An 11,767-nucleotide genomic window follows, 5' to 3' on the forward strand; every position below is an offset into this window, starting at 1 on the left:
ATTTTGGTAGGAATAACAGCAAAAGGGATTATTATTTAAATGATAAACTATTAAAACATGCTGCTGTGCAGAGAGACCTGGGTGTGCTAGTGCATGAGTCGTAAAAAGTTGGTTTACAGGTGCAACAGGTGATTAAGAAGGCAAATGGAATTTTGTCCTTCATTGCTAGAGGGATGGAGTTTAAGACTAGGGAGGTTCTGCTGCAATTGTATAAGGTGTTAGTGAGGCCACACCTGGAGTATTGTGTTCAGTTTTGGTCTCCTTACTTGAGAAAGGACGTACTGGCATTGGAGGGTGTGCAGAGGAGATTCACTAGGTTAATCCCAGAGCTGGAGGGGTTGGATTACGAGGAGAGGTTGAGTAGACTGGGACTGTACTCGTTGGAATTTAGAAGGATGAGTGGGGATCTTATAGAAACATATAAGATTATGAAGGGAATAGACAGGATAGATGCGGGCAGGTTGTTTCCACTGGCGTATGAAAGCAGGACTAGGGGGCTTAGCCTCAAAATAAGGGGAAGTAGATTTAGGACTGAGTTTAGGAGGAACTTCTTCACCCAAAGGCTTGTGAATCTATGGAATTCCTTGCCCAGTGAAGCAGTAGAGGCTCCTTCATTAAATGTTTTTAAGATAAAGATAGATAGTTTTTTGAAGAATAAAGGGATTAAGGGTTATGGTGTTCGGGCCGGAAAGTGGAGCTGAGTCCACAAAAGATCAGCCATTATCTCATTGAATGGTGGAGCAGGAACGAGGGGCCAGATGGCCTACTCCTGCTCCTAGTTCTTATGTTCTTATGACATGATGAACATGACCTTGCTGTGTCACTGCAGAGATAAGGTATTATCTTTCAACATGTTAAAGTTGTCTGAGAAGGCAAGTTATCTGAGCCTGCTTGGAATTATATTAAAATATCTCATATTAAATATCAGCAGTTTTAAAGAGTGACGTTTGTGTTTGCAGCAACACATCATTGACCCTGTGCGAAAGGCTTTGGACTACTACACGGAGATGGAAAACGCCTTGGAAATGGAGAAACTGAATCGTACCGGAAGCTCACAGAGTGACAAGATAGGGAAACCTGTAGAGAATCAGGAAGAAAGCAAAAGGGTGCAGATCCAACTGAGTCAAACAAAACCATGAAGAGTAGTCAGCTAAAAGTCAACCATACCGGCACCACAAAGAAAACACAAGCATTGCAATCTTTGCAGAAACATGAAAATAAACAAATAAGTAAAATCAGAGGATTTGGGGTTGAAAATAATCTCAATGAGGAATCCAATGGCATTTATTTGTGGGCCTGGATTTTTCAGTGAGTTATCACTAACCTCAAAGAACCCTGCCCACAACAATTTAACTATCTCTCCAGCATGGTTTTCCCCTTCCCCAAAGTTAGTTCGAATCTGGCACGAAGTTAAGGAGATTTCCATGTACCCAGCTATAGTGAGATCATCAATCAGGGTGAGTGGACAATCACATTGAAGTATTCTCACAGACAGTAAACCAGGTATTGAAATGTATTGATCCAACCTTCACTATTACAATACATTTCACAGAAATTTAAGTAATTATTGGGACACCCATATTAGAAACTTAAATATCATAAAGACATTTACTTTATTTTAGTACATATAAAACGTAGAATTTTTATTCGGTTGAAAATTTTGACATTAGAAATTAGCTTTCCAGGACCAGAGAGATTCCTGAACAATAGTTCTGACTTCGTAAACCAGTAAAACTCAGTTACACCTCAGTAGCCAGACATAGCTACTGATGAGTTTTTTTAACAGTGATATTACAGTATAAAATGGGATGTTTTCAACAGTTTAGTGATTTCTAATTGTTTGCACTTTGCCGGGACTTCAATTTCCTACCACATGGAAAAGTGTAGAATCACTTCTCTGACTTTCAGTAACTTTGGAATTTCTGTTTAATTGCACGCGAGCCAACTCCAGAGGCTGCTGTCAGTTTCGGGGAAGTAATGGGGGGAGTGCTGACAGTTCCACCATCATTACTACCGCAAATGCTGGGCCATAAATAATACATCGCGGGGAGCAGAAAATACCTGAGCTTGCTAAAACACATCTATCTACCTTTATTATTTTTGGCTGTCTCTTGGAAAACATCCTGACAACAGCCTTGCTGTTTACTCATGTATTGTGCTGTGGCCCTCCACTAGAAAAGAATGTGGGGGGGAAAAAATCACAAACATCACTCTTCTGTCCAAGAAAAAACATTTATACATTTAAAAAATAAATTTAGAGTACCCAATTCATTTTTTTCAATTACAGGGCAATTTAGCGTGGCCAATCCACCTACCCTGCATTTAGAACATAGAACATAGAGTGCAGAAGAAGGCTATTCGGCCCATCGAGTCTGCACCGGCTCTTGGAAAGAGCACACCACTTAAGTCTACACCTCCACCCTATCCCCATAATCCAGTAACCCCACCTAACCTTTTTCTGCACACAAAGGGCTAAACCACCTAACCTGCACATCTTAGGAATGTGGGAGGAAACCGGAGCACCCGGAGGCAACCCACGCAGACACGAGGAGAACGTGCAGACTCTGCACAGACAGGGACCCAAGCCGGGAATCGAACCTGGGACCCTGGAGCTTTGAAGCAACTGTGCTAACCACTATGCTACCGTGCTGCCCACATCTTTGGGTTGAGGGGCGAAACCCACGCAAATATGGGGAGAATGGGCAAACGCCATCCGTACAGTGATCTGGGGCTGGGACCTCGGTGCCAGGAGGCAGCAATGCTAACCACTGCGCCACTGTGCTCCCCTAACATTTATACTTTTACCTGAATTACTAAACAGGGTAGATAACAAGCATAAGGAAGTGATGATAGACCAATACAAAGATAAACTTGCAGCATAGTGATTAATAACCACAAAATGGTTTGCACATTTTGGTGAACAATTCTTTTCAAAAAAAAAAAATTTAGAGTACCCAAGTCATTTTTTCCAAATAAGGGGCAATTTAGTGTGGCCAATCCACCTAGCCTGCACATCTTTGGGTTGTGAGGGTGAAACCCCCGCAAACACGGGGAGAATGTGCAAACTCCACGTGGACAGTGACCCAGAGCCGGGATCGAACCTGGGACCTGGGCGCTGTGAGGCAGCAGTGCTAACCACTGTGCTCCCAAACAATTCTACCAGCCAAAAATATTAAAGACAAAGGCTTTTGCTCCGTTACTTTGAGAACTGAGGGACCAATCATAGAATCGCTACAGTGCAGATGGAGGCCATTCGGCCCAGTGGGTCTGCACCGACCCTCCGAAAGAGCACCCTGTCTATCATAGAATCATAAAATCATAGAATTTACAATGCAGAAGGAGGCCATTCGGCCCATCAAGTTTGCACCGGCCCTTGGAAAGAGCACCCCACTTCAGCCCACGCCTCCACCCTATCCCCGTAACCCAGCAACCCCACCCAACCTTTTTGGACACTAAGAGCAATTTAACATGGTCAATCCACCTAACCTGCACATCTTTGGACTGTGGGAGGAAACCGGAACATCCGGAGGAAACCCACGCACACATGGGGAGAACGTGCAGACTCTGCACAGACAGTGACCCAAGCCAAAATCAAACCTGGGAGCCTGGAGCTTTGAAGCAACTGTGCTAACCACTGTGCTGCCTATGCCCATGCCCCACCCAATCTCCGTAACCCAGTCACCGTACCTAACCTTTTTGAACATTAAGGGGCAATTTGGCATTGCCAATCCACCTAACCTGCACATCTTCGGACTGTGGAAGGAAACAGGACCATCCGGAGGAAACCCATACAGACATGGGGAGAATGTGCAACTTCACACAGACAGTTGCCCAAGGCCGGAATCAAACTTGGGTCCTTGGCGCTGTGAGGCTACAGTGCGTTTGAATGTATTGTTGAATGTTGTACGAACTTTTAAATAGATTTATATAGGTTGAAACATATCTTGCCTGTCTCACCCAATACTTTATTTGAGGACCTGGCATGCTCTATGGAGAGGGTACTCAGTTCAGCTTTTGTATTGTAATTAAAGATGGTGGAAATCAGATCCCACCATAATGAGGTAATTTTGTATTTTTCATTCTTGTAGGTTGGCAACAGAGTTTGCCCTACTTTCCGTGATTCCATTTTCACTGGATGTAAGAGCAGAACACTCTTACATTTTTATTTATCAATCTAAGTAAAATATAGCAATGTAAATGATTCAAAGTAGCTGCAGCCACTGAACAGATTTACACCCATTCTAAAACATGTGAACTTTTAGCGATCATTTGTCAGAATGCATGATTTTATTGGTTCACAAGCAGAGCTGGGTTCATGTCTCAAGTGCCTCAGCAGATAAGCTGTTAGGGGCCCAGAATTATGATCTTGTGAGTGCGGGTAGGGGGAAAAGTGGCGTGGTTCCAACGTAGGGAACTAGAATTGCGACTGTCAGCCCAGTGAGGCAGATTTACACCCATTCTAAAACACATGTTAAATGGCTTTCGAGTTGACTGCTGGCGAAGGATGTACCATTAGCACAGCCGTCCCACCTCACGCCTCGCATAAGCGTGACAAATTTCTGCTTCACCGCCTACTAATTCTCACTGCCTACTTACCTTGGGTTTTAAAATCCGCTTTAAGGTATTAAGTTATTGTTTCTGGAGAAGTTTTTAGTCTGTTATTGTGGGGTACAAAGCTACTGTGGTAACCCGCTAAGAAAATAATGAATGTTCTTTATTTGTTCACTGTTTATTCTTGTTTATAAAAAAAAATCATGGCGAGAATAGTGGCGAACAAATCCCAATTACCTATAGTGCAAATTACAAATATTAAAATTGTGTCGGCAACTTGAATAGCATTATTTCAGTCCGGTTCTAATCCATAATTTACGCTACGAGGGCTGTCCCAGAATTTCCACCCCTTTCAGCAGAATTGAACCTGACAACTTTAGCTTGAAGGTCAGGCACCTCCATTATTTATGAGGTGACTGAATTTGCCTCAAGGCACAGGCTTTGGCAGGCATTTTGAAAAGCTTCCATCAGCTGTGCAGCACAGACAGGATTCTGTTGACTGCCCTTCAGCAGTTTCAGGGAGGGAGATCTATTTGTTCCCGACCTTCTGTGAATGAAGAACATGTACTGGAGGTCAGTCAATAAGTATGGAAAGGTTCCCAACAGATTATGGCACCTTGGGAACAGGTGGAGAAAACAAGTGAAGAAAATTCAGATGTATTAGTTATTTCCCCATTGAGCCAACTACATATTTCTGTAACATTATTGATGTAATAAAGCATTGCAAGATGCTAGTTTAGGTCCTGTGTAAGTGTTTTTATTGCGGAGCAGCGGTACCATTTCAGGATGCTCCCAGGAAACAGTATGTGCACAATCCAGAATGTACATCCTGCGAGTGCACTTGGGTCCACAGAATAAGCTGTTTCCAGGCTTCACGATTCACATTGGGAATCCACACACCACTTTCAGAAAGAATTCGAAAACTGGGGAGAGCTTCAGGTAATCCAACAAAACATTTTGAAGTTACGAGGAAAAAAATCTAATTAGAATGGATGCGCCAGAGAAGCACAAACAAATCGAAAATTGGAAAAGGCGAACAGGTAAAGGTGGGATCAGATCCCAGTGAATGCCTGTCACTTATTTTGTTTAGCTGAAACAGGCACAATGTGTGTACATGTTCATTCTGTCTGCAAAGAACAGGACCCTGTGTATTAATATATGTAGCTTCCAGTACAAGCAAATGCACCACATTGCGAGCCTGGATGGCGATCTTAAATTGGTTGTCAGCATAATTTTTTAGCACGCTGAGGATTATTTAGCAAATGTGCAATTGTAGAATCACACCAAATGCTGCACACTGTGGCTGAGTATATCAATTCAACGGCACTCCGAATGTGATTCCTGATCGGGCAGAGAATGGAGCGTCGAGGGGAAATCGGGTTTGGCGCTGATGCTCCAATTTCCTGCCGGCGGCCTCAGCGCGCTACCAACCCTGTGCCAGCGGGAGAATACAAATTACCAATTTGCATCCATTTCCATTTGGTTAACAGGCTGGAAGCCCAATTCTCTACCCCCGCCCCCCCCCCCCCCCCACACCATTATGCCCCAACCCCCACAGCGGCAAATACTCCGGGCAGACTTTGATGCAATTTCGCCCAAGCATGTCCCTAACGCGGTGGACCCCGAGGTGGGTCAAGGGGGTCAGTGCATAACTGAGGTGCCCCCCAAAGTTTATCAGAAGGCCCACCTCCCCACACAATGCAAATCCTGCCCCCGACAAGTAGGGGCATCTCCCCTCCACCACAGGAATAACAGGTCACCCCCTCCCCCACAGCCGCATGCATGAGGATGCCCTGAGCCTCCCATCAAATCCCCCCATCAGCACCCCCAACAGAGACCCCATCGGAGACCCCCAACAGATACCCCTATCAGTCACCCCTGCCTGAAAGCTGAAGTGCAATCCAGGCAATAGAATGAAAATCACTGCATTTTTGCTTACCCTTCACTAACATCTGCTGCCTCAGACAAAGTTGTTTAATGAGCAGAGGCTTCCTTGAAAGACAAGTACACTTCAAAGGGCTTCAAATCCCTTGACAGCCATTTAATTTCACACAGCAATACATTGCACTAGCCAGTGATTGACAGTTTTGTTGGTCCAGGCACAGCTGCTTAGGGGGGCATCATTTGCATTGTGGGGGGAAGGGGCCAGCTGCTGGACCTCGGTATTGGGCCGCTCATTCAAAATGTCGGCCCGGTACTGGAATTCCAGTGGAATCTGGTGAGCTCTCCCCCAAGTATAAATTTGCCTGGTGACCAGTAATGGAGACCAGGAGCAATTCTCTGCTGGTGGGGGCATTTTGGCTCCATAATGGAGAATGCTGCCCTGTATTTTGAGCTTTGCACACGTGGGCAGGTTGGTTATGGTCTGTACCTTGCTTGTTGCGGACAATGTCAGTGTCATGCTGTTTGACATGATCTGCCAATCATCTGCCATATGCATACGGCTTGCATACCTAGTATCACACTGGCACTAAAATTCATATACCTCATTACTCATGGTTTAACCAAGAGATTCACTCGCTACTGAAGGCCAGGTCCGAGGCGTTCAAGACAGGCGACCCTGACCTATGCAAGAAAACTAGGTACGACCTAGGGATGCCAAGAGACAATACCAGACTAAACTTGAGTCACAGACTAACAACATGCACTTTCGTCGCTTGTGGCAAGGCTTAAACAACATAACAGGCTACAAAGCAAAGCCAAGTAGAATCTCCGGCAACAGCGCTCCCCTCCCCGATGAACTCAATGCATTCTATGCTGGTTTCAAGCAGGAAACCAACAAATTATTGTCAATTGCCCCAGCAGCCTCAGACATAACCATACCCACCGTCACAGCCTCCAAAGTCAGATTGGCCTTCTTGAAAGTGAACCACGGAAAGCAGCAGGTCCTGATGGAGTCCCAGGTCGTGCACTCAGATCCTGCGTGGAACAACTGCCGGGTGTGTTCACGGACAACTTCAACCTCTCCCTACTCTGTCCCAAGGTTTCCACCTGCTTCAAGAAGATCACTATCATACCGGTGCCAAAGAAGAACCAGGCAATGTGCCTCAATGACTACCGTCCGATGGCCTTGACATCGATCGTAATGAAGCGCTTCAAGAGGTTGGTCATGAGACACACCAACTCCATATTTCCAGGATGCCTAGATGCACTGCAGTTCACATACTGCCGCAACCAGTTCACAGCAGACTTCATCTCTCTGGTTCTACACTCATCCCTGGAACATCTCGACAACAAGAACTCCGACTTATTCATTGACTACAGCTCCGCCTTCAACACCATAATCCCAGCCAAGCTCATGTCAAAATTCCAAAACCTAGGACTTGGATCCGCCTTCTGCAGCTGGATCCTCGACTTCCTAACCCATAGACCACAATCAATGAGGATAAACAACATTACCTCCTCCATGATAGTCCTCAATATCGGGGCCCCACAAGGCTGCGTACTTAGTCCCCTACTCTACTCCTTGTACACACACGGCTGTGTGGCAAAATGTGACTCCAACTTCATCTACAAGTTTGCTGACGACACAACCATAGTGGGTCGGATATTGAACAACGATGAGTCAGAATACAGGAGGGAAAGAAAGAATCTAGTGGTGTGGTGCAATGACAACAATCTCTCCCTCTATGCCAGCAAAACTAAGGAGCTGGACATTGACTTCAGGAAGCGAAGTATCGTACACACCCCTGACTGCATCAATGGTGCTGAGGTGGAGATGGTTGACAGCTTCAAATTCCTAAGTGTGCATATCACCAACAATCTGTCTTGGTCCACCCACAGGAAACTAAGAAAATTTGGCATGTCCCCATTGACTCTTAATATTTTTTACAGGTGCACCATAGAAAGCACCCTATTTGGCTGCATCACAGCCTGGTGTGGCAACTGCTCAGCCCAAGACCGCAAGATGGACCACCCAGTCCATCACATGAACCCGTCTCCCATCCATTGACTCTGTCTACACCTCCGGCTACCTCGGGAAAGCGGGCAGCATAATCAACGACCCCTCCCACCCGGATTATTCTCCCTTCTAACCTATTCCAACGGGCAGGAGATACAAAAGTCTGAGAACACGAATTAACAGATTCAAAAACAGCTTCTTCCCGCTGTTACCAGACTCCTGAATGACCCTCTTACGGACTGAACTGATCTCTCCACACATCTTCTCTACTAAGTAGCACTACACTTCGTATGCTTCACCCGATGTTTGTGTCTATGTATTTACATTGTGTATAGTATGTACTATGTTTTCATATATGGAACGATTTGTCTACATAAGAACATAAGAACTAGGAGCAGGAGTAGGCCATCTGGCCCCTGGAGCCAGCTCCACCATTCAATGAGATCATGGCTGATCTTTTGTGGACTCAGCTCCACTTTCCAGCCCGAACACCATAACCCTTAATCCCTTTATTCTTCAAAAAACTATCTATCTTTGTCTTATAAACATTTCATGAAGGAGCCTCTACTGCTTCACTGGGCAAGGAATTCCATAGATTCACAACCCTTTGGGTGAAGAAGTTCCTCCTAAACTCAGTCCTAAATCTACTTCCCCTTATTTTGAGGCTATGCCTCCTAGTTCTGCTTTCACCCGCCAGTGGAAACTACCTGCCCGCATCTATCCTATCTATTCCCTTCATAATTTTATATGTTTCTATACGATCCCCCCTCATCAGACTGTATGCAGTACAATACTTTTCACTGTACTTCGGTACATGTGATAATAAACCCAAATCCAAATCCCAATCATTTGTGTGATAGGCAGAATATCTTTTTGGCTTGATGCCAACGTCCTGTTCGTGGCGAATACCATTTGTGTTGCTCCTGATATCGGTAAATCATGTGTTAGAAGCTCGTGGGAGATGTTGGGATCTTGCCTAGGAGCAACATGCCTACTCTGTCACTGGTTTAGTTGTAGCAACAATAAACATGTGCTCAGCATATACCAGAGTGTGTCTGCTGTGTGTCTAGTAAACAAGTACCATGACTAGAATCCACAGATAAGAAGAACCATCTCAGCACATGGTGGCAGCAGTGGAGATACTGATGTAAAAAAATCCATTGGTGTTGCTGAAGGAACCAAAGCGTGAAGAAAACCGATAGCAGTTTGTCCTTACACATCGACGGAGGAAGGAGGCAAATTGGAAAGCAGTAGTGATGGCTGTACCTCGTGAGGAGTCTCTGCCCCAACCCAACCCATTTGACTGTCTCAAGGGCCCGCAGACACACCAGGGGCGGGTTTCTCCGCGAACCGGCAGGGCGGGCCACTCTAGCGCCGAGGAGTGGCGTGAACCACTCCGGCATCGGGCCGCCGGTGGAATCCTCCGCACCTTCAGGGGCTAGGCCAGCGCCGGAGTGTTTGGCGCCCCGCCAGCCGGTGCAGAAGTGCTTGGCGCCACACCAACCGGCACCGAAGGGCCTCCGCCAGCCGGCGCGAGTTGGCTCATGAGCGGGAGCGCCAGCATGTGGTGGGGTCATCCCAGCGCATGCGCAGGGGGGTTCTTCTCTGCACCGGCCATGGCAGAGGTTCGACAGCGGCCAGTGCGGAGGGAAAGAGTGCCCCCACGACACAGGCCTTCCCGCGGATCGGTGGCCCCCGATTGTGGGCCAGACAACTGTGGGGGCACCCCCGGGACCAGATCCCCCCGAGCCCCCCGAGGACTCTGCAAGCCACCCGTGGAGCTAGGTCCCGCCAGTAAGGACCTGTTGTGATTTACGCCGACGGAACCTGCCGAAGACGGGCGGCCACTCGGCCCATCGCTGGTCAGAGAATCGCCATGGGGGGGACGCTGCCAGCAGCCGCCGACCAGCGCACCGCAATTCCCGCCCCCACCAAAAACTCGGCGCCAGAGAATTCAGCAGCCGGCGGGGGCGGGATTCACGCTGCCCCCCGGTGATTCTCCGACCCGGCGGGGGGTTGGAGAATCCCGCTCATTAAGTCACACCTTTCTTTATGCTGTGCGCCCATTAGCAGTTGATGTACTCCTGAAACAGGGTATGGAGGAGTCCACCGTGGCCTTTGAGGTTGTTCTCAATGGCTCTGATGTTGAAACTAAGGGGGAGACAATGGCGTAGGGGTATTGTCACTGGGCTAGTAATCCAGAAACCCAAGGTAACCCAAGGTACCTGGGTTCAAATCCCACCACAGCAAATGATGTAATTTGAATTCAATAAATTGTCTAAGGGTGACCTTGAAGCCATTGTCAATTGTTGTAAGATTCCGTCTGGTTCACTGGTGCCTTCTGAGGAAGGAAATCTGCCATCCTTACCTGGTCTGGCCTACGCATGACTCCAGATCCACAGCAATATGGCCGAGCCTTAAAATGTCCTCTGAAATGGTCTAGCAAACCATTCAGTTGAAGTCAATAAATGCTGGCCCAACCAGTGACACCCACATCACATGAACAAATAAACAAATTACAGAAAGAACATGTTTTAACAAAGGATACCAACAAATTGATTGAATTATTTCTAACCAATGTGCCTCCTCCAGCTAGTTCTTGCGGATATGGGGTGCTGAAGGACATACAAATCAGTGATCGGCATTTCATTTCATGAAAACCTCAGATCATCAGTCTTTCAGTCTTTGATACAGCAGTCAATGCTCTGGCTGTAATACAGTCTTCCCTGGAGTTGAAGATTGTTCCTCTTCTGAGGCTCTTTTCCCGTCTGCCTTGAGGGAGTAACAAGTTCCTCATAGACTCCTGAGTTCTTCACTTTCAGTGCCATAAAGTCCAAAGCTCGATACTCTTCAGTTGTCTCTCTTGGCTGATCAATCTTTCATTGAAAAGTCCTCATTGTCTTTGCATTCAATCACCCTAAACTCTACACAGTTTCTTAACAATGCTGATTAATTGCTGTCCCATTTTGCAGATGTTCATGTTTAATCAAATGTAGAAGACAACTCTCATGTCTCCAAGACTTCTTGCCTTAGGGCCAAGAATACTGTGGGAGATTGAATCCCTCAGGACTGTGACTTTGGAAGGGGGATAATTAGAAGTTGGGAGTTGGGCAAAATCGGTAGTAGAAAAAAGGGAATTACACAAATGCAATTTAAATAGTTAAAGATATAGGCCGGAAAATTTGGAGAGCAGCTAAACGTTTGTTGACTTTTAATGGGAGGCTGGAAAATCCTGTGCAGAGTTTCACAATGTTGTTGAGTGTTGGATAGTATACCTGGGCGGGGTGTTAAAGGTAAGACAAAGTCGCCATAGCC

General features: G+C 46.3%; 1 protein-coding gene across 3 annotated transcripts in view; it reads left to right on the top strand.

Annotated features, from left to right (window-relative positions):
- The window catches only part of LOC140387488 (high affinity cGMP-specific 3',5'-cyclic phosphodiesterase 9A), a 206,250-nt gene extending 202,185 nt beyond the window's left edge, over positions 1-4,065 (top strand). For all 3 annotated transcript variants that reach the window (XM_072470641.1, XM_072470650.1, XM_072470660.1), the window contains one exon: positions 960-4,065. In XM_072470641.1, the coding sequence (XP_072326742.1) occupies positions 960-1,139 (180 nt within the window). In that variant the 3' untranslated portion in view covers positions 1,140-4,065. The remainder of the gene's footprint in view (positions 1-959) is intronic.
- Positions 4,066-11,767: the final 7,702 nt, after the last annotated feature.

The sequence above is a fragment of the Scyliorhinus torazame genome, chromosome 2 (genome assembly GCF_047496885.1).
Source record: "Scyliorhinus torazame isolate Kashiwa2021f chromosome 2, sScyTor2.1, whole genome shotgun sequence".
Lineage (NCBI taxonomy): Eukaryota > Metazoa > Chordata > Chondrichthyes > Carcharhiniformes > Scyliorhinidae > Scyliorhinus > Scyliorhinus torazame.